The following is a 24,534-nucleotide window of genomic DNA, read 5'->3' on the forward strand; positions in this document are numbered from 1 at the left end:
GTCCCCTCCAGCTTTCATCTGAATGAACCGGATGGTTTTACCTACATTTTTTAAAGACCCTTCATCATCTGCAGAAAGAGCTCTACACTCTTTGGACATGAAACGATGTCTGAAATTTTACATTGATAAGACGAAATCGTTCAGAAAAACAAATGAACTCTTTGTAGCCTTTTCTGGCCCTAGGAAAGGTTTGGCACTCCCCAGATCCAGTATTTCAAGGTGGATAACTTTGGCGATCTCCTTGTGTCATGTTAAAGCTGGAAAACCTTTACAAGCCAAGGTACGTGCGCACCCCACAAGAAAGATGGCAACTTCTATGGCTCTATTCGCAGGAGTGTCATTGCCGGACATTTGTAGAGCTGCGAAATGGAGAAATGCGCACACATTCACCAGACACTATTGTCTGGACACAGCATGGAAAAAAGATGCAGCAGTGGGACAGGCGGTTCTACGGCATCTATTTCATTAAGGTATTTATTATAATATAATTGGATGTGTACATATGGATATATATTTATATGTATATTTAGGCAAATGTTTTGATTTGCATATTACAAACATTTATATATCTTCTCAACTAATGATTTTCTGATATATTTTGAAAACTGTAATGTATGTTAACAGTCTATACAAAGAAACAGAGCCCACTGCCTATTGGGGGTTCTATCCTGGAAATGCAGTTTGGGATGATGACTGCTTGCTATTCTGATACAAGCATGTGAATCTATGAAATATTGAATACTGGAGAAAAAACTAGTTACTTACCTGTACACTATGGTTCTCCAGTATTATCTTCCATAGATTCACATGCGGCCCGCCCATCTCCCCATTTCTCAGGCAGAACCTCATTATCTCTAGATGTATCCTAGTCTCACACTCGGGGCTGGAAATCTGAGGCAGGAAGGCTCTGCTGGGGAGTGGTATGTCAGGGCTGGCAGCCGATTGGCTGAGTCTTGGACCAAATAATGATGAGGTTTGGTTAGCAAATAAGATGATTCCCTATGGGATTTTGCTATGCAGTTTTTTCTAATACTGCTGTGGTCATTCTGTTACCGTGAGACTCCCACCATGATGACGGGGAAGATACAAGCATGTGAATCTATAAAAAGATAATACTGGAGAAACATAGTGTACAGGTAAGTAACTAGTTTTTTTTCATGATTTGACTTTTTCTGTGATAAAAGGGGTTCCGCTTCACTGTAAATTGTTTAGCGATATGCAGACAGCCGTGGCTTTGAGATGTATCTGCATTCAACCTTATACTGCCAAGATGGCTGCCGCCTACACGAATGCTTTGACTTCATTTGGTGGGACCTCTTCACTTTTGATTGTGTGCGACAATGTTTCCTTTTCTGGTATGCCTAAATACGATTTTGTTTGTTATGGTAACTGACATTGAAGAAGGCGTTGTTTGCCGAAATGCGTTTTCTGCATTGTGGCACGACTCACCACTGCATAAGAGTGCACCCGGGACGTGTGGTGCGGCATCTGGTGAACTTTCGTTTATGGCATTCACAAAAGTTAATTTTTGAAAGATTGGAATTTGGATTTGTATGAAGAAAAGAATGGAGATCCAATGAACATTTTTGCAATGAATAAATTGCTACAATCATTGACACATTGATTTGACATTTTTTTATTCATTCACCACAAGTTTGGATTGAGTTTGTTTAAGCAAAAAACAGTCTGTTTACTATCTCGAGAATTTTTTCAAGGTTTTTACCTGAACGCAATTGTGCGTGGAGATCAGGGCCCCACTGGTCCTATAATTGGAGTTTTGTATTTTTTGGAATCCATGACTGTTGGATGCTACTCCACAGCACGCTATCTAAAAAGACAGTAAAACGAGTAAAACTTTGTTTTGTAACACAAATTATATCTCAGGGAGTGCCTCTACCACCTACTTTGTTGAACTTTCGTTTATGCCATATCTATGTATATTCACTGAAAAAACCCTAGGTTTGAGGGGTGTTATAGTTAGCTGGACATTTCACTTGTGCAAAACCATTGAAATTCCTCTGTTATAGTTAGTTCTGCTAACTATAACTCGCGCACCACTGCTGATGATGTCACATATTACATCATTCAAATATGTATTATATATATATAGCAATCTGCATTGAAGAATGAGTGGATATATAATTATCTGGATGGAGGATTTAGTAGCAGTGTGATTGACTGTTTACTTCACTAATTTATAGTGTCTCAATAAATATATTGGATAGTGACTAAACTGTGTGAATATCTGCATCACTTTGTCAGTTGTTGTGTAAACTGCTGCACCACTTGGTTACTAGCTATGTGAACGTCTATATTAGTTATTGATTAGTTAACTGAGTATTTGTATGGGAGAGTGTGTGTGTGGTTCGGTAGGGGGGGGGGGTGTGACTGGCCAAAGATGTGTGAATAGTTGATTCAGTAGGTATATGAGGTGAAGACTACATGTTATAACAGTTGTTTGGGTGAGTGAATATCTTTATGGGTGTGGTGATGAGCAAATATATCTCTCAATGGTACATGTCCAACAAACTAGAAAAATAAAAGGCAGTGTATGTGACAGTTGTATATAAATAAGTATACATAAGACTCAGTGAGTGTGACTGTATGGATAACGGTATACTTGTAATAGTGACTTTATAACACACTAAGTATGAGTTACTCTATATGAATAAATGAAGTGGTGTTTGTATAAGTGTGTAGCTGAGTAAACGTAAGTATGATCCATTGTTTGCATAAGTGAGTAGGATGACTACATAAGTGAATAGGATGTGTGCTGGCGTGTAATGTCGATATAGGTGTATAAGTATATTTGATAGTGTTCCATTGATCATTGACAGCATGTATGAGTGAATCCATAGGTAAGTGATTAGATTTGTGTGTAGATCTACGAATCACTGTGTGGGTTTTTAGAAATTTGTATTGGTGAGTCAATGGATTCAAATATGGTACTCTGTATTTTACAGTGAGTGATGAAAGGTTATACTAGTGTATGATAAGGTGTATCTGATTGTCACGTGGATGATGTCATCAGTGATGTCATTTGAGATGTCATCAGTAATATCACTGACCATGTCATGAATGATGTAATATGTGACATCATCAGCAGTGGATTGCGGGCGCGCACGTTATAGTTAGCAGAACTAACTATAACGGAGGAATTTCAATGGTTTTGTACGAGTGAAATGTCCAGCTAACTATAACACCCCTAAAACCTATGGTTTTTGAGTGAATTTCTAAGGTTTTTTAAATGCTAATTCCGAACTATAACATACCTGAAACCTATGTTTTTTTCAGTGAATTTCAAAGTTTTTTTTTAAATGCTAATTCCCAACTATAACATATCTGTAACCTATGGTTTTTTCACTGAATTTCAAAGGTTTTTTAAATCATAATTTTTAAATATTTTAATTGTTATACTTAGTTTTTTGATACTGTTTATCTACATTTTTTAAACTTCTTATTTTTACATATTTTTATTTTTTTAATTACATTACATATTTTTTTTAAAATTTATTTTTCCTTTATTTCATAAAGCAAACGAAACATCCGAATAAACATAAACGAGCCATACATCATCATTATTAATGCAAATATTACTTGACAACATCTATTGCCTGCCATTCCATCACTTTTACGTTATACATACTGATGCAGATAAAGCCAGTTCTCCAATCCTTTATCCGCCCCGTTTTCCTTATTGTTCCTCAGCACCCTTCGACGCTCCCCTGTGATACCCGAGCAGTCTTCAGTCACTAAAATCAGTTTCAGAAGCTTCCGGAGGTGGGTCACATATGTTACCCCGAAAGGTATTCCAGTTACCCCACACCCGTTTCCATTTGCGTGGGCATCCCCTGTTGATGTAAACTGTCTTTTCCGCCACCATGGTGCTGTCAAGGTCTCGGCACCATTGCTGATGGGAGGGGGCCACCCGCGCTCCCCAGCGCTGCGCGATGTTTCGCTTGGCTAACGCGAATGTTAGTGTCACCCATTCTTTTGCCGCGTGACCTAAGTCTGTCGGCTCCCAGACATTCAGTATGCATCTACGCGGTTCAGGAGGGACCTCTATTCCGCAGACCAGAGTCACTGTGGCCGTTACCTCTCCCCAGTAATGTTGTATGTTCGGGCAGTCCCAGATGGTGTGGTAGAATGTGCCTATGGATCAGCAGCCTCTAAGGCAAAGTGGCGTATCAGTCCTTCCTATATTGTGCAGTGTGGGTCTAGTGAAGTACACTCTGTGTAGTATTTTCAGCTGTATAAGCTTTAATCTGGAGGGGGTCGCAACCTCTCTCGGGGACGCAAGCACCTCCTGCCACTCTTGCTCGTCCATCTCCCCCACCTCCGCCTGCCATCGTTCCCGAAGGGTTGTTGTAGGGTCTTTCTGGGTATTAATCAGCTTGCGGTATGTGCATGAGATCGCTTTTTTAGTGAGATAGTCAGTTAGCAAACGGCCCTCTAGAGGTGACGCCGCGGGCAAATCACTTCCCGAGGGTATTACCTTTGTAAGGGCATGTTGAATTTGCAGGTACCGATAATGCTCTGTCTGTGTCATCTGGTATGTGGATTGGAGCTGCGCAAATGTGACCACCTTCCCCTTTTTCCACAGATCGCCCACCCTGGAGAGCCCTATAAGATCCCACTGTCTAAAACCTTTGCTCATTCGTAGCTTACCAAGCCTGGGAGAATCCCACAGTGGTGTCTGTTGGGTTTTCACCCCCTCCCACCCCAGTGCCCGCTGTGCCCTGAACCACACTTGTATCGTATGCTCTGTAGGGCCAATAAGTTTGCTTAGTTTTGATTTATTATATAGAGCACCCATTACGCCGTCCGTTCCCAGCATGTGCCTGTCCATGCGTAGAGCCGGTTCATCCTGGGGGGCATGAAGCCATTGGTTGATCACTATTAATTGGGAAGCCCAGTAGTAGAGATGGACGTTTGGCAACGCAATGCCACCGTCGTACCAGCTCCGCATTAATTTACGCATGGCTATGCGATGGGGCTTCCCTGCCCATAGCAGGCGACCGACCTCCGTCACAATAGCTTTAAAATAGGAGTTGGGTATTTGCATGGGTGTATTCTGTACTACGCATAGAAACCGAGGGAGAGCCATCATTTTAAACAGCGCGGCCCGCCCCAACATTGTAAGCGGGAGGGAGTGCCAATTCTTCACATCACTTTTGAATCTGTGCAAAGGCGGAAGTAGGTTGCGTTCCATGAAATGCGCCGGGTTCGGTGTGATGTGAATGCCCAGGTATTTAAAACCATCCGGCGCTATCTGTATTGCAGCTCCTCTAGGCTGGCGCGGGGGAGGGACATTACATATTTTTTATGTAAATTGAAAAAAAAGTTTTACAAAATATTGAAACTAATATTTTTTATTTTTATTTTACATTTTTTTAAATATATTTGTTTTTTTTCCCCAATTTTTTTTAAAGTCGCACTCCCAATGTGTAACGTTCTCGATCACTGCGCGGAACCTAGCCGCCACTTTACGATAGTTGTGAAGGATCCGCGTAGGGTGTGCGATGGGTGCGTATTTTCCTGTGCGATTGCTATGCGACCCGTACGCGACTTCAGGCGCGAATACGCAACACATATGTTTTCCGCGTGACGTCATATATGTGGATGACGCGGTGGGTGCGTGAGTCCCACGAAATTTCTTAATGTCAAAAAAGATATTTATATGTATTTAATATAAATATTAAGGCAAGGCACATGTGACCTGAAAAAAAGAGATTTGATTGGTTCATTAGACTTCCTATTCCCGGGGCTGGGGGGGGGAGGGGCCTTTGAGCCCCCACCCATTTATTTTGTAGCCCGGGGAGTGGCGGTCCCCGGGGGCCCCCATCAAATTTAATATTTTTGCCCCCGGGATTTGCCACCCCCCCCCCCCCCGGGGGCTAAATATTAAAGAAGCGCGGGAGCCGGCGCTTCATTTTATGTTTTTTTACGGCAGGATCCGCACACCCAGCGCGCATTTTGATGTTTTTACAAAAAAACATTTTGGGGCTTTGGTGGTCCTTGTGGGACCCCCTAAGCAGGTCTAGAGGGTCAGGGTATTTCTACCCTGCACCCTTTATACGTTTTGCACGCTTAATCCACTGATTTCTTGAGCCTCGCTTCTACCGAGGCACAAAATGGCTGCCAACACTTCCTGGTTTGGTGTGTTTACAGCCAGTTGACCGCCAATTAGCATGCAGCGTGTGATCGGCAGGGTGCGCGCTGGGTGCGCATAGGGTGTGTGTGTATACGATGATATACAGCTCGCAAGTGACTGTTTCCTACCTACTATAGGTTATTAAAAATATGCGTGAAAATGAACACACACTGAACCTACTCAAGGGACTAAAATATACTCACCTTCAGGGACTGCATGTCCCATCATGCAACAATGGCTAATGGATTTAAGACACGCCCAATGGGGGCGGTTGTGCCAATAATAAATCGTGATAATCATATGAAGTGAGGCGTCGGTGTGGTGTTTAAAGCGAGCCCATGAAGAAGAGGCGGACATGCCTTGAAACGCGTCGGCTACATGGAAAATTGAATGGGGAATGCGAATGCGAGCTGGCAAGGTATAAACAGCCGGATGGTGTGAGCGCCGTCAAGTGACCTTCTAATGCTTCAGGGCAATTTGTTGTTTTATATATATATATATTTATATTTATATATTTTTTGGGGGTTTAAAAAGTACATTGCATCTGAAAATTTCACATAACTGTAACATCCCTTTAACCTTTGGTTTGGTCAGTGACTATATATGTGTGTGTACATACATATATATTTCTATTATAAAGTGAATACTTGGCATCCTTCCACTATTTTCCTTCAGTTGCCTTTTCCTTCACTAGAATTAGAAGCAGTACCCGGGGTCCTTTTACTTTCCACACCTCCCAATTTCCCTTGCCTGTCTCTCTCAGCCTTGGGCAGTGCTTTACTGTTTCTTTGCTATTGGAAACACAGTGAGAGGTGTCTCTCCTATCGGTTAATTGTCTGTACAGATCGATGGAAACAGGCTAGTCTTCCTTCTGGTCTGCAGAAAAGCAAGAAGATTGTGGGCCCTCAGCCTCGTTTTCGCTGCCTCTTTCAGGTCAGTGGACCCTTAATGAAGAAGGCAATTACTCAGTTTTGTCACAAGCACTACTTCAGAACCCTATTTTTCACCGTTTTTCACTGTTCAGGTGTAAAAAAACAAAAAACAGGGTTTAAATCCCACATTGTTGAAAATTGCTAGCTATGTAAGCTGTACGCAACACATGCAATAAAGCTGCCATTTTCTGATAGCGGTTATGTCATGATTTTACAATCTTTCTATGGTGGTTAAATTAGAAAAGGTTTATCTAGCATGTAATAGTAGCTTCTTTTATACAGTGTTTTTCGTTACGGGTATCTTTCCCTGTTGCTTGTGTTCTACTGCTTTGTTTATTTCTATGGTAGTAAATCAGCTCTAGTTTACTGTACAGGCTCTGTCCTTCCTCAAGGTTTGTCTTGTGTAAACAGCAACATATTCAACAGAACACCCTTATTGGTTATTGCTGAACTGCTGCATCTTGGTGTTCATATTTAACTCCATACATCTAGTGCAGTATAACTAAGTTGCGTACTGTTTTCTATGAATGGACCATTGATAATGGGCATTGTTTCATGCTCATATATTTAAAAGAGGGCTATTTAAAAATATATATTTTCCACCTAGCCCTTTGAAAAGAAGAAATTAACCTTTAACTTGACAGTTGTGTGATTATTAGAAGTGATGTGTAGCCTTGCGCCGCTTGTTATGATTAAACCGGATGATCTACCTCTCTTACTACAAGTCTGCATATTCAGACAACTCTGGTATCGGTGAAAAATACAGATTTGATAAACGACTGTTTTGACCAATGTGTCCCAATGTTGTTTCTTATGTCTTTGCAGCACTCAGACCAGCAGTGTTGTCAACTGCTCTCGTGTGACATCACCACTTGACTCGAGTGGACTAGCTGATGTAATCAAAGATGAGCCTAAGGATGACTACGACTATGAAAAAACTTTAGGCACAGATGGGGTTGTTGTGAAAGAGGAGGATTCAGAGGAAGAAGATACAGATGAGTATTCCAATAGTGATGAAAGCTATCCTATATTAGAAAGACAGCTAATGAAACAGTCTGCAATGGACAGAGCATCTCATAAAAGACCCTGCAAACGGACCCTAAAAAGCCCATCTGGGATAGCCAAAGCTAAAATATTAAAATTGGAGAGTGGGAACTTGCCTGTCATAGACGTGGAAACCTACAATGATAAAACTGATGTATCGAAGGCAGCAGTACTAGAAGATGAAATCGATTTGACAGGAAAACAAGTTGAATCATTTGACAAAGTAACAGATTTGCCTGCCTCTGTAGAAGAGAGTTTGATATCCAGCATAAATTCCAGTCAGTCAAAAGGATCAGAAAATATAGTGTCCGAAAATAACGAAAATAAAAAGTCAAAATGCTCCTTGCCCACTAAGGCAGTAGATAATAATAGTGAATCCTCCCGAAGGTTTGACGAACCTGAAACACCCGTCCTTTTTCCTAGGGACTTTGCAGATAGCCCAACTATGGCCAAGGTTACAAAAAAAAGGAAGTCTACTCCTACTCTAAAATATCAAGAATCCCTAAACTATGGAGTAGATGAACTCACCCCACCAGTGTCCCCAGTCAAAAGGGGAAGACCTCGAAAAACGAAATTTAGCAAAGTTGGCCGTCAACCAAAGAAAAGTTTTGGAAAACTCCTGGAGCAAAGCCAGAAAGTCAGTCCTGCAAAGAATGATGCATTCTCGAATGCAAATCTGGATCTCGAAGATGTGGACGGAGTATTGTTTGTTTCTTTTGTATCAAAGGTATGTCTATTTTTCAATGTTCTCCCTCTCCTTTTTTTTAAGGAAGGTTGGTGTATTGCAATGTCACCTAGACACCTCAATGTTATTTGCTTTAGTAAATGTTTTGTCTTACTAATATATGTTTTTCTGGAAATCAAAAATTTAAAGCAACATGAACACTTTCATTGTTCAAAACAAGAAAACGTCAGTAATGTCAACATTTCTGCACCTGGAAGTTTTAACCTTAAAGCATCTGAACTGTTTTTTTTTTTAACTAATGCTCTGTTTGGGTATCTTTGGCTTCACAATTTTGTTTTTCCCTGATGGTGTTTGCATTTTTAAATTACCTACATGGAAATTTTGGATGCATAGTTCTAACTCCAGATTCCTCACCTTTACAGTTGAGTCTGAGACACCAGATTGGATCTGTAAAGTTTTCATCGCAGTGCTCCCGTGCACTTCTATAAGGCACCTGGTGACTTCATGTAGGCTTTGTTCTGCCTCAAAAGTGATGACGCTGAGCAACATATAAGCAGTGTCCTATGGCTGCTGCAGTGAGAAGTCATCTTTCCAGTAAATGGCATCTTGTAAGTTAAGAGTCCTAGTGAAAGCATAAGACAGTTAAATTAGACTCGCCTCACCCTCTTTTAAAAACAATGTCACAAGGGCATCAAGGTGCCGGTCGACCTCTCTCCCGAACTCTGATCAAGGAGCCAATCCCACAGTTGATCCCGGTGTGCCCTGAGTCCCTGGAGCCATTGGCGATGCTGCAGCTTTAAGCTTGCAGGTTGGGAGCTTTAGGGAGGCCATGCTGCGTATCTTTGGCACTCTTCAGGCTCCCACTGGCTCACTTTTTGACCACAAGAATCTGTAGGAGTCCTCAGTCGTATTACCTTTGAGGATCCATCCTCAGTGGGGTGTGAACAATAGCCCCCGAGACCCATGTCTGTCCCTCCTTTAGTGACACTTGTGCTGATGCCTTTGACACCAGAGGAGACTCTGGTACTGATGCCAGCGTCCTACCCCGAACTGTCATCACCTCAAACCCAACCAAGTTGATGCTCCAAGTCTACCACAGTACACACAGTCACCACTCGGGTGTGATCCTACTCTTCCTCTACCGCAGAGGTGCCCTCAAAAGCTCCATAACCTTTTTGATTCCTACTCTGAACAGAGGTTGTCATGACTCAGAGTTGACGAGTTATAATCAGGACAGTCTATACTTTGATTTACAGGTTATCAGTGTGTCTGATACTTCTCCTGATTCAGGGCTGAATCCACCTTTTAGACACCGAATGGAGGAGTGTGTCGCCTTTGCTGTGGTAGTTCGATGAATGGCTAAGGTGCTGCACCTGCTGTCTGTTGAAGTTAAGAAAAATATCCTCACTGATACCTTATAGGCACTTTGTCCAAGCCCTCTTCTTACCAGCCAGTGAATAGGAAGATGACCAGATGCTGTCGGATGGCTCGTGCTGACCCTGATTTCCTTACACAGCATCCTGCTTCAGAGAGTCTGGTGGCCCTGACTTCCACCTGTAAGATGAACTGCATTTCATTCCCTACATACCCCTCTTCTCTAACTGAGGTTGTGGAAGTCCATTTAGGCTGGGTGCTGGTATAGATTTGTGGCTCTGTGAGGACTCCATAAGACAGATCCTTTACAAACCAAACTGTTGGATGTTTTATTGTTTGTTTTGTCTTTGGCCCTGCAAGGCCTTGCAATGGGCACTATGGAAAATTATTTGTGTTGCTTTTTTGGAATTGCTGGACCAACCATCCTTTTTTTTAAATCACTTGTGGTGTATTTGTTTTTAAAGGTTGGACAGTTGTTACCTCTCAAACCATTTTTGATGCCACTGTGGGACCTCAACTTGATCTTCAATTTCCTCATGGGCACTCACTTTGACCCAATGCACAGCTGTTCTTTGCGTCTCCTGAGCTTAAAGAATGTCTCCCTCATTAAAATAACTTCTGCTAGTCATGAGTAAACTCTGGGCTCTATCAGGACAACTGCCCTAAACCACATTTTTACTGGACAAATTGGTGCCCAGAACTCGGGCAGTCTTCTTGCCGATTGCCATGACTCCCTCCCACAATGGAACAATGAATCACTCTCTCCTAGCGTTATTTGCTCTGCCTCACTCCTCAAAAAAGCTTTAAGCTTTTATAGCATTCCTGCCAAAGAGCTTTGGGTAGACGATGAAGGATGCAGAAAGGTAAAGCTGTGCAGAAAAGGACTCGGTCAAGGTGGATGGTCTGCATTGAGATTTGCTACACATTGGGCAAAAGGTAACTTTCCGAAGGTCTGAGAGTCCATTTCACTAGTGCTACGGCTGACACAACTGCATTGGCACTCAGAGTGCCTGTCCTTGACATCTGTCAGGCTGTGACATGGGTTTCTATGCACACATTCACAAGGCACTACACCTTGCCTTCTAAATCCAGCTTAAAGAGTATTCAACCGTTACGTTGTATGGGGCAATTGCAAGATGTTTTGGTTTGAGCCCACTCCCACAAACCAGCCACATTCAGGAGGTACTGCTTTGGTATCTTTTCTAAAGGTGAGGAATCGGCGGTTAGAAGTATCCATCAGCACAAGTTACTTTCACCAACTGGTAGATACTCTGTCTAACCGCAGATTTCTCGCTGTCCTCCCACCTTACCGTTTTGTGGAGCTGTCTTTTTTACCATCTAAAAAGTGCCAAATTAAAGCTCTGAACACTGGTACCGACTGTGGTTTTTGCACCACAGCCAAGTGCCCAGAACGATTCAAGCAAAAAACAGGTAGTCGCGCAAGGGTGTCACGTAAATGTAGCTCCGCTCCATCTGTTCTGGGGCAGAACAAAGCCTATGCGAATTCGTGCTGCGCCACCGATTGGAATGTGGGAGCACTGCTATGAAAAGTTTCCAGTCATGTGTCTGGGGAATATTCTGAAGATGAAGCATCTGCAGTTAGATAGACTATCCACCTAAAAGAGCATTATCAAAGGCAAGTAACTTGTCCTATAATGACACATTAACAAGCAGTTCACTGTTTGTATTTTTTTTCCTTTTGTAGATCTCAGTTTATGATAATTGAGTCCCCTTTGCAAAAATTATTTTTGGGAAACATGAGCATTTGCTTTGGTTTTGTTTTACTATAGCTTCGTGTGTACCCTTTACAGTGCTAACTTTTTCTAGTCTGCATTTCAATCACTTTTAGCCGGGATCAAATCTTATTACTTATACAGCAGTTGAGGACTTGAATTATACCTCTTTGCTGATGCTGCTGCTTTGCGTAAGATAGCAAAAACACTTCGTCAATTGGTGGAGTTTTTATGAAGTAGCGACTCCTCCAAGAGGTAAGATGTTTCAGAAATCTCATTGCCCTGTAAAAGTGAATTTTGCCCCATTAGTCGGCTTGCAGTTAAGTGAAACATGAGCGCAGGTTTCTCATTACATTACAGCTCTGACAATGCCCGCTCTAATTGTGCAGTGCCCCATATTGTGTCAAGGGTTGGATTTTGAACAAAACTTTGACTAGGTCTCCTAATTATTCCAGACTGAATATATGAGGGCTATCCTTATGTCAAGTAATCAAATGCTCTGTGTATTGGCTCTATTTAAGCCCAGCTTCTGTATCTTTGTAGCGCTCTGAACATGCGACCACTCTCATCATGCAATGTCTGTGTATAGCAGAGCTCTGGATAGAACATTGTTTGGGTTGTGTTATTGCTGTCTTTCATACTTTAAGTTTTCAGAAACGCATCTTGTGAATTGCCCTAACATTTGATGTAAGGCGTTCAGGGATATCTAAGTAACTTGAATATTTCCTGTTATCGCTATTATTAGAAAAGTTTATAAAATGGTATAGCTGAGGTTATTCTTGCAGTGCTGTCCCTTGGTTGCAGTTCAGTCCCTGTGTTGCTAACTGCCCATAATCAGAACTTTTCTACTTCACCACATTGTGCCCCTGTTTGCTCATTTTCCAAAATTGTGAGCATATATAAAGTTCTTTATCCAGGACCAGGTGTTTACATTTTATTACTAGATGAACATCCTCAGTCTTGAGAGAGGAGAAATATTATTGCCCGTTTCTCAAAGGTAATAATGTGTGTAGGTTTGGCTTACAAGTGGAGAGATTGGTTTTGCACTTGTACAGTAATTTATCTTCTCTCTGGAGCGGGGTGTGAGAAGGGCATGGTCATACCAGGACTAAAATGCAATGGAAGTTCTTGTACACACACAAACTTCCATGTTTAATGCTAGTCACAAACACCTCTCTAACTCCTTCACACTTTGTTAAAGGTCATACTTTTTCTCCTAACAAAGGCAAGAATAAAACATTTCTTGGTGAAAAAAGAACACCCACAAAAGATGGGGTGTTGGAAAAAGAAGAAAGAAGTTTAAAGTTAATTTGTATTTGCTCAAGAGGTTTTCAGTCAAGTGAATGTATATATGTATATTTATTTGTTCATGTGAACATGATGTCATGAAATTCGAACTACTTGAGCACTGGATTTGAACGACTTAAGCACTAAATACAACGCCACTAGGCACCCACTGCTGGACTACTTGTCTGCGGGAGGGCTGATTTCAAGATGTCTCCGATCACTGTGATTGTTAAAATTGACTCAATGATGATGCTCCGGGGAGCCTTGTTCAAAAACCGTGCTTAGCATATGCTTTTTGTTCTTGCTCCCTTTTTTTTTTTAAGTGTAAAACATCTGTTTCTATTGTGTGTGAGCTTGAATAACACTCATTCTTAGTTGTGGGGCAGGGGGGAGTGGTGGGATGTGAGGATAGATAGTTTGGAGAGGTTAAAATGGTGACGCGTACAAATTCAATAAAATGTAATAGAAAGAAAATAGAATTCACAGAAGTTTCCTCGGGTACTTTGAACTTTCACAGCCTCCCAAGCATACTTTAAAAAAAAATATTTCAAAAAGGTAAATGTACATAGGTCTGCAATGGCAATGCATCCGTATGTATTACATGTTGCCATGATGGTTGATTCTCCCATTAGTACGTTTTTTTTGTTGTGTTTAAAAAAATATTAACATGTCCTAAGCAAGGTTTATTAAATGTTGTCTCCAAATGGGGCAAAAATCAACCAAACTAAAATTATGACATATGGTAAGTCGATTAATACGTGTTGGTGGAATATTGAAGACACTTGCATGGAAAGAGATAGAATTAGCAATTATCTAGCAATAGCATTGGCTTTTAATTTACCTTGATCACCATAATTAACCTCTTTTAAAAATTGAAGCCAACGACAGTATGAAATGATTCTACTCAACCTCTTAAAAGTGCTGAGGCCTTTTTGATATTTGGGGCTGTTCATTCTTAAACCTTAATAAATGTTTTTTTCCACAAGTATCCCGACCAAATTTGTTTTCTCAATTTCTCATACATTGGTACCTCTAAAGGCACCTAGAGTTTGTGGATTCTCCTCAAGTACATTGAGAAGAAATGTAGCAAATATCTTCCTTTTTTCTAGGAAAACGTTGTAGTTCACAAAATTTGTGATTTCCTTCTTTCTGTTCTAAAATTGTTATCTTCCCAGCTTTCTAGAATAGGTGGAGCTGTGCAAATATTTTTTTGCAGCTTAGTTTTCTAAGTGGTAGTCAATATTTCCTTTTTTTAAGGATTCTGTCCAGTTGCAGTTTGTTAGGGAGAGAGGCGTGAAATCCACGAATGATCCCGGCACAGCTGTACTTTCTGAAAGGTTTACAAAATTCTGACTTCATCAAGAGGTCTTTTATGTAGATCACTGTTGGCTTTCTCAAAGACACTAATTGTTGAAAACAAAAACTAATGAAGGTTAGTAGGGGCAAAAATTTAAAATATTTGGGGCTTTTATCTGTAATTCTTTGGCCTGGTGGCTGATCTATCAAAGTAATACACAGTTACCTCTGTCACACTTACTGCAACACCACATGAAACCTCAGGCAGAGGCTTCAAAATGTTCTTCAGCTCCAGCTTCTGTTCCTCTGACTCTTGTCGGAGACCAGTTATCTCGCCCGTCGACGGCTACGTCGTCGAAGATTCCAGCCTCCTTGAGAAATCTGAGGTTTCCGCACCGTCGACGGCCTCGTTGGTGACTGTTACCACAACGACAGTCAAGAAGTCGACAGCAGTAATGTCTGCGGGATCACTTCATACGGTGACTACATCGTCAATGAGACCTTCACCGTCGCTGAGAATTTTACCGTCGACCACAAGTTCAACGACCGCTCCGCAAACGAAGACCATCCACTCAATGTTGTCGGTGTTGCAGATGATTATATCAGGACCATCGGCAGAGGGAAAAAACAGCCTCCTTCAGCCCAAGCAAATCCAGGATTTCTCTAAAGATTTCCCCTTTGCTTCGTGCTCGCCTTTGGACTTCCACGAGTCGGAGGATGAATGTTTGTTTGGCCCTGCATACAGTCCATCACAGTTAAGGGTTAAGTGCCAAAATTCTGATGATGACAATGATCCATCTTCTTACCTGGCAGGGGAATATTCTTTTGCACATAGAGATCCTTCTTTTGTGCAGCGGCTTGATTCCTTCCAGGAGCGTTACCCTATGATAATTGGGAGGAGGAACGTCATCATTTTAGGGAGCCATCAGTGAACGTTCCAGTTTTTCTAGAATCGGACCTACATCATATGATTGATGAATAATATAGACGTTTCCCAGATGCCAATGCTCCTCAAAGGCCTTTGATCCCCTTGGCCAAAGTATTCCCAAATCCACCAGGGTAAAAGTTCTTCCTCCTCCAGTAATCATCACAGAGGACATCCAGGATGCGGAACAGCAACAGATAGGGGAAATAGTAATACACACTGACACAGATGTCCATGATGAATGGGATAACTATTTAGCCTCCATGCCGCCACCCCCTATCCCTCCTTCGATGGATTCCCCGCCTGCAAATATTGTGGGATTTCATGGTCTTTTGGGGCGTGTCTCCAGATGTTTCAATCTGCCAATGCTGGCTAAACAAACGGAATATTTCTTATATGATTTCAAGCAGGCATTCAGCGTTCCATCAGGACAATCCCTATTGTTGGTTTTTTATGGCAAGAAGGACTCAAACTGATGAGAACGCCTGCTTCTGTTCCAGTGGTGATTCCAAAACTGGATAAAAAGGACAAGGCTCCTGACAACTTGCCCACATGCCTCATTGGTCATCCGAGGCTCAATTCGTTCATCATGCAGGCTGCGCAAAAGAGAGCCAAGAATCCGGTGTCACCGTGTACAGCACCACCGGACAAGGAAGGACATCGCCTTGACAATATTAGTAAGAGGTTCTCTGCGTTGGCAGCCACCTCCATTAGAGCCTCCAATGCTATGGCCATTCTGGGGAGATATGACCTAGAGATGTGGTCAGATATCTCTACACCGTTGGAGTATCTTCCTGATGATAAAAAGAGAGAAGCTATGGTCATTTTGTTGGAAGGGGAAAGAGTGTCTTCGGAGCTCACTGAGTTCTCCTTTGATGCTTCATCTACTGCGTTTCGCCAGATGGCCTCAGAAGTGGTGCTGCGTCGCCAGGGATGGCTGAGAGAAACCACCTTTCGTCCAGAAGTACATTCTAAAGTACTCAATATGCCTTTTTTACGGAGAGTGCTTGTTCAGTAACCACATAGATGAGGCTCTACAGTCCATAATATCAGACACAGCTAAGGCTTTATAGGCAGTCTCAAGCAATGCCGTTTTCAAGACTTTTGGGGGTAGTTCATATCCTGGCCGCAATTCCAACAGCGGTACCAGCCATATTCGCAGAATACCTTCCAGCCATACAATCAAACTTTCCAATCCAGCGCTGCTCATTCTTATTCAAGACCAACAAGTCCTGCAGGAGGCGGCAATCTGCTGGAAAATCCCCTTTTTCCATGATAAGAAGAATCTCCTGGAGAGAGAGCATCCTGAAAGATTGTTTCTTGATTAACTTGTTCAGCATGCTGAGGTTCATGACCTGCCTCCATTTTCCCATCTTCTTTTTGATAAGGAAGAAGTGAGAATAAAACAGTCGATTGTGTTGGCTGAGGGGTACTTCCTTTTTGAGATACGGAAGGTGACGGAGCGGAACTTTATGCAGTGGAACATTTGACGGATGCTGAACGTATTCCAGGGTGAGGCTGTGCTGGAAGATGTTTAAAACTCATTTGTCTGAAGAAATGGAGCTCCATTTCAGAGAAAATGTGGAGATCGAATTGTTGTGGGACTATGGTGGCAGGGGCCTGACCAATTGCATTGCCTCCTATTGGAGTCCTGAGATTATCTTTCTTCTCTCCATCTCCTCCATGCCTATTTTCATGTTCCTATCCAGCCCCAGCATTGAATATTTCTCAGGTTCGAATTGGCAGGGTCATTACCAATTCAAAGTGCTTCCATTCAGTTTGAAATCCTCTTCCAGTGTTTTCACCAGGTGCATGGCACTGATTGCAGCTTTCCTAATACATTCAGGTCACCAGGTGTTTCCCTACCTGGACGACTGGCTCATAAAAGCTCCAACTTTTCAGGTGACAGACGTCTCTTCCACTCTCTAGGTCTTCACATCAGTCTGGAAAAATCATCAATTTTTCCAGCTAAATCTCAGATTTTTCTGGGTGTACGTCTCAACACGGATCTCGGCATAGCCTTTCGCACTCGAAAGAATATTGCGTATACAGGATACGACAAGGCTTCTTTCAACATAAATGTTCGTTTCTGTGAGATAATAAGTCCATGCTGGAGATGATGTCCTCTTGCATCCCTCTAATCCCCAATTGCCGTCTCCGCATGTGACCGCTGCAAGAACAGCTCGATGCGCGGTGGATTCAATCTCAAGGTTCATTCAAGGACAAGGTTCACAGTTCAGCAGCAATAAGATCTGCAATGTCCTGGTGGATGGTCAAGGAAAACCTTTTGCAAGGTCTCTTTTTCATTCACACTGTGCTACAGCTGCTGATGACCCCAGACATGTCAATGGGCGGATGGGAGGCTCAACTTAATGGATTACAGGTTCACGGCAAATGGTTCAAACAGGAGTCGGAGTGCCACAAACATTGCAGAACTCAAGGCAGTATACCTGGATCTGACGGCCTTCCTGCCTCGAGTCAAGGGTTTGTCTGTGCTCGTCAGGATGGACAATACTACGACAATGTTTTACCTACGAAAGCAAAGCGGCACAGAATCTCGTGTGCTTTGCCTTCAAGCTCAACAGATTTGGGAATAGCTCCTTGCCAACCACAACTCCTTGTAAGTGGAACATGTGCCAGGTGTCCACAATGAGTGGGCTGACTCTCTCAGCAGGGTCTCAGATCAATGTCACAAATGGGAGCTCAATGACCATCAGATGCAGGTGGTTTTCCAATCCTGGGGCTATCCAACATTAGATCTGTTCGGTACGTTCCTCGTCAAAAAGTATCCTCTTTTCGCAAGCAGGAATCCCCATCCTATATCATGGGGAAATGCCTTCCAGTTTTTATGGTTGGGGATATTCGCCTGCCTTTTCCCCCATTTCCGCTCATCCCTTGAGTACTTAAAAAAAATGAAACAAGAGCTGTGTCGGCTCGTTCTCATTGCTCAAGTATGGGCAAGACAATGCTGGTACACCGAGCTGCTTCGCCTATCAGAGTGTGCTCCGATTCTCTTTCCTCCAAGGGAGGATCTTCTCTGCATAAAGCAGGGCCAAGTGTTTCAACTGTAAATTCCCTCTCTTCATTTGTCGGCTCGGCTCCTCACCACCCTGAATTTGGAGATCTGAGGCTTTCCAAGGAATACACTTAAATACTACAGAAGTCTTGAGCTTCCTCCATGCTTAAATGTGACACAGCTAAATCGAAGAGATTCTGTGTATGGTGTATCTCTCACGCATTACATCCCTTTTCATCTACTCTGGAGCAGGTGCTTCCTTATCTCTTGCACCTAGCCAAGTCAAGACTTTCTCATTCTTTCATAAAAGTTAATCTTGCTTCAATTTCTAGATATAGAAGACGTTCAGGTGAATCTTCCTTGTGGTCTATTTGACTCATCAAAGAATTTATGAAATGACTCTTTAGGGCTTTCCCTCCTGTTAAACCTTCTCCGGTACTGTGGCAACTAAATACAGTCCTGTTTCAGCTAATGCGTCCTCCATCTGAACCAGTGCACAAATTTGAATTGAAGTTCCTTTCTTGGAAGATGGCTTTCATCTTGGCCATTACGTCAGTCAATCATCTCCGTGAAATCTAGGGTTTCACCATGAAAGAACCATATCTTCAATTTTTGCCAGACCGGGTTATCCTGGACATTAATCCTTCATTTATACCTAAGGTGCCTTTTAACTTACCACCTCACTGAACCTATTGTTTTACCCAATTTCTTTCCTAATCCATCATCAGCAGTGGACAGAGTGTTGCATTCACTGGACATTAAACGTTGTTTGAAATTTTATCTACAAAGAATGAGTCTTCCGTAAATCATGTCAGTTTTGGATTTCTTAAACGGCACCTAGTAAAGGACACGCCTTAACAAGGGCCAGCATCCTTTGTCTTCTGTCATGAAAAGACTGGCCGCACTCTGCCTGTGAAAACACAGGCTCACCCAACAAGGAAAGTGCCAACTTGCTAAGCCCTGTTAGGGGGCGCATCTCTTCCTGACACATGCAGGGCGGCAACGTGGGTGAACGTTCACACATTCACGAAGCATGATTGCCTCGATGGTTGGAAGAGGGCAGATATAGCTGTTGGGCAAGCTGCCCTTCATCTCTTTCCTTAAGGTAGGCGGCCTTTGGCCTCCTTATTTCTATACATGCTGCTTGGTTATTTTATACTTCCATGTTCTGTTCATATATGTATGTGTATGTATGTATATATATATATATATTTTTTTTTTTTGTCACACTCTTGCATACTGGAATAATCTTTTACGTGTCCCTAGAGCGCTTTATTTCATATGCAAGAGTATGACAATTTTGCATGTTGGTGCGCTTTGCCGACGGTCGCACCACCTTCCAAGCATCCGTGGGTCCACCAGAAGCAACGTTATATGTAATATATATATATATATATATTATATGAATTTTTTGTATTTTCTTCTCCTTGTTTTACAATATTCCTATTGTACGTCCTGGTGGGATGGTTATCCTACCCACCTCCATTCTTTTGTTTTATTTCTGGTATACTGTTTATTAGTCGTATTCAAGCATGTGAATCTATAAAATATACAAATTTGGAGAAAATACAAGTTGCCTACCTGTACACTGGTTCTCCAGTATTGATCTCTTTAATAGAATCACATGCGGCCCTCTCTCCTCCCCGATTATGCTCACTAGTTACCTCATAGTTTTATATCTATCTATCTATCTATCTATCTATCTATCTATCTATCTATCTATCTATCTATCTATCTATCTATCTATCTATCTATCTATCTATCTATCTATCTATCTATCTATCTATCTATCTATCTATCTATCTATCTATCTATCTATCTATCTATCTATCTATCTATCTATCTATCTATCTATCTATCTATCTATCTATCTATCTATCTATCTATCATGTTCGAGGCATATGAGCTGCAGGTCACACACTGAGCATAGATCGCCATTTGGTGTTGGGCCCGGATGTTTGCACTTGTTTTTGTCTTGGAAAAGTCTTTGGAAGTCACGAGGTAGGTGACTCCTCCTTTGGATGATAGTGCGCATGGGCATCGGCTCCATCTTCAGATTGTTTTTTTCCGCCATCAGGCTTGGATGTGTTTATCGCGCTCCAGCTCTGTACCGTTACCGATCCCATTTTCGATGCGCAATCCTTCACCTATTTCTACGGTATTGTTTTCGATCCCGATCCTCGCGCATCTCACCAACATCGAAGTCCTCGATTCCGGTCTTCGACGAACCCCTTTGGGCCTACCTAGGCCTCTACACCTGGCTCATGGAAAGGACACCATTCAAGAAGTGTCCTCAATGTGGGTCGAAATTCCCATACACAGATCTGCATGAGGTGTGTAACCTCTGCCTTTCACCGGAGCACGAGGCCAGAGACTGTCTAGCTTGTGCCTCTTTCCGCTCCAAAAAGACCATTTGAGATCGTCGAGCCCGAAGAAGAATGGTTCGCTCATCGACTTCCATTCCAGACGACATCTTCAAAGAGGGCATTGATGTACCCGAACAGGAGCTGGTCGAAGAAGGCCTCGTCAGTGCCTCCGAAGCAGACTCCGACATCGAAGACATCACTCCTGGGCAACGGGTCGTAAGTACTGCCGTCGACCCCCAACCACCCCCCCCCCCATTCCCCCCGAAAAAGGCTTTGTCACACCTTCACCTTGGGGCCCAGGTCCACACCGAGAAAGTACTGCTCACGCCCTGCCTCCGGGCGGCCATGAAGCCAACAACAAAGCCTTCAGGCCACTCGGGATCGAGTCAGCCTGCCGTCGGTACCGAAACTCTGACCCCGGCACTGAAAAAGAAGACACCACACTCCTCCGCGGTGCCTACTACTGCCTCCGCATTGACGCACTCGGCACCCAAAACTACCGCCCCACTCCCTTGACTCTGAAAAAAGCATTGGAACCGACCAAAAAGCCGATACCAAAGACAACAGACTCTCAAACTTAAGAGCCGAAAAAGCATTCGGAACCGAAAAACAACCGGTTCCACAAACCCCTACAGACACCTCAAGACCTCACGGTTCCAAGACCAAAGAGCACAAAACCGCTATACAGTCGGTGCCGCGCAAGCATTCGGAACCGAAAAAAATCAGCACAGAAGAGCTTTTTAAGCCAGATCCCACCCAAAAGAGACTTCTTGAAGATTCAAAGACTGGTCAGCTGATTCTTAGTTCCAAAAAGAGACCACTGGACTCGTCTACACCGGCTCCAGCACCTAAAAAGAGGGACATTGCGACATCTCCTCTCAGGATCCCTTCTCCACCTCCTCCTCCTCCTCCTCCTCCTCCAACCATCTCCTCCACCAGTGGGCGATGATGACACTTCTGATGACACAGGGGAGGGTGCAGATGATGAGCCACTAGGAGACACTAGTCCGCCTCAAACCCATGGGACGATTATAATACACCGGATGTCCCTAACGTGTCACAGGATGACATATATCCCTCTAGACCTTCCCCTCCAGCAGATTCCATGGGCTTCAACCAGCTCGTTCACAGAGCTGCACAGTACCAAGGGGTTGACTTACATACAGACCCCGTGGATGAGGATTTTTTAATGGATACTTTTTGCATCTCACAAAAGACTACCTCCATTCTACCCATGCTGAAAGGGGTAATTAAACATGCACCTGAAGTGTTTAAAGACCCCGTTAGGGCTAGGGTCATCAACCCAAGGATAGAAAAGAAATATAAAGCCGCCCCAACAGGCCCAGCATACATTAAAGGCCACATTCCGTTGGATTCGTTAGTAGTCTCCAACGCCAGGAAGAGAGCTATCTCTCAAACATCGGGGGATGCTCCACCTCCCGACAAGGAGTCCAAACTGTTCGGCGCTTCTGGTAAACGCACAGCATCTCAAGCAGCTAACATATGACGTATCCCCAACACTCAAGCCTTGTTAGCTAGGTATGATAGGTTGCACTACGACCACTTAGAGTCCCTATTGCAGCACCTGCCCGACAAATATAAAAACAGGGCTAATGACCTCATACAAGAGGGTAAGCTCATCACTAACACCTCCATTCGCTGCGTTCTAGACGTGGCAGACACCGCCTCCCGAGCCATAAACAAAAGTGTCCTCCTGCCTAGACACGCTTGGCTACGCATTTCCGGTTTTAAACCCGAAGTACAAACTTCCATTCTCAATCAGCCATTTGACCAGGAACACTTGTTCGGACCTACCGTGGATTCATCTCAGGAGAAGATGAAAAAAGACACTGACACGGCTAAATCAATTAGAGCATAGCAATCGCAAGCTCCCAGACGCTCCTTTCGGCGTTCCTCTTACAAGAGCAACTCCAGAGGTTATTCCTCAGACGACCCCTCCACGTCTTACAAGACTCCCACCCAAACCACATTCACCAAGGGTTACCAGAGAGGAGGCTACAGAGGCAGTAATAACAAAGGTAGAGGCAGAACTAACAACACCCGCTCGGCCTCCACCCTTACCCAATGACTTCCCTCTGCTCCCCCCGGACCATCCTACACCTGTCGGGGGAAGATTACTACAGTTCCTTCCTGTCTGAAACACCATCACCACAGACAGGTGGGTGAGGCAAATAGTTCAAACTGGTTACTGTCTGGAAATCACCTCCACTCCCCCAACCATACCACCCAGACAGTACCTATTGTCATTAGAACATTTATCACTTCTAAAGCAGGAGGTAATCTCCCTCCTACAAAAACATGCAATAGAACCAGTCCCCCTGCATCAGCAAAACACAGGAGTCTACTTCCGATATTTTCTCATCCCAAAAAACGACGGATCTCTGAGACCTATCCTAGACCTCAGACCCCTAAATCTCTACATACACTCAGACCACTTTCACATGGTCACGCTTCAACAAGTCCTTCCTCTACTGTCCCAAGGCGACTTCCTTGCCACTCTAGATCTTAAGGACACCTACTTTCATATTCCCATTCACAGCTCTCACAGAAAATGTCTCAGGTTTGTAGTGGAAGGCCAGCACTACCAATTCAAAGTACTCCCTTTCGGAGTCACCACAGCACCCAGAGTATTCACCAAGTGTCTGGCAGTAGTTGCAGCTCACCTGAGAAGACAAACCATTCAAGTCTTCCCATATTTGGACAATTGGCTCATAAAAGCCAACTCATACAATCAGTGTGCATGTCACACTCACGCAACAATCCAGCTACTCCACGACTTAAGGTTCACAGTAAACCACGCAAAGTCTCATCTACAACCGTCCCACATACAACAGTACCTCGGTGCCACAATAGACACCTCCAAAGCACTTGCTTACCCCTGTCTGGCCAAGATAGCAAGTATACAGAAACTCCTAACAAAATTTCAGCCGCAACACTCTCTTCCAGCTAGAGTGTTCATGCAGCTCAAAGGGATTATGGCCTCTTGCATATTCATAGTACCTCACACAAGACTCCAAATGCGTCCTCTGCAGGAGTGCTTAGCATGTCAGTGGAACCAAGCTCAAGGTCAGCTAACAGATCTGGTGTTGGTGGACGGCCGCACTTATCGCTCTCTGCAGTGGTGGAACACCAAAATCCTTTCCATAGGGCGACCGTTCCTCGAGAAGGTTCCACAGATTGTGTTAACAGCGGACGCATCGCTCTCCGGCTGGGGAGCTCATCTATTACATCACACCATGCAGGGCACATTGACTTCACAACAAAAGTTATTCCACATCAATCACCTGGAGTTACTAGCGATTTTTCTGGCTATAAAGGCATTCCAGAAGCAAATATCAGGCAAAGCTGTCCTAGTCCACACCGAAAACTTGACAGCCATGTATTACATACAGATTCAGGGTGTGAAACATTCCCTACAGCTCTCCCAAGTAGCGCAAAGCATTTGGAGATGGGCTATTCCACAAAACATTTTTCTCTTAGCCCAACATATTCCAGGAGTCCAGAAAAGCATCGCCAATCTGTTAAGTCGTCAAACGCAAAAGATTCATGAGTGGGAACTTCATCCACAAGTTCTTCAACCCTTTTTCCAGTTGTGGGTGCAGCCAGAGATAGACCTCTTCTCCACACACGAAAACGCCAAATGCCCAAACTTCGCCGCCAGATATCCACACCCATTGTCCAAGGGCAATGCGATATGGATG

At 43.3% G+C, this 24,534-nt stretch overlaps 1 protein-coding gene across 5 annotated transcripts in view; it reads left to right on the top strand.

Moving 5' to 3' along the window:
- Positions 1–24,534, top strand: part of MGA (MAX dimerization protein MGA) — a 1,048,942-nt gene that overhangs the window by 269,383 nt on the left and 755,025 nt on the right. For all 5 annotated transcript variants that reach the window (XM_085627074.1, XM_085627072.1, XM_085627075.1 and 2 more), the window contains exon 3: positions 7,912–8,857. In XM_085627074.1, the coding sequence (XP_085483200.1) occupies positions 7,912–8,857 (946 nt within the window). The remainder of the gene's footprint in view (positions 1–7,911; positions 8,858–24,534) is intronic.

This window comes from Triturus cristatus, chromosome 9, assembly GCF_964204655.1.
Source record: "Triturus cristatus chromosome 9, aTriCri1.1, whole genome shotgun sequence".
NCBI lineage: Eukaryota > Metazoa > Chordata > Amphibia > Caudata > Salamandridae > Triturus > Triturus cristatus.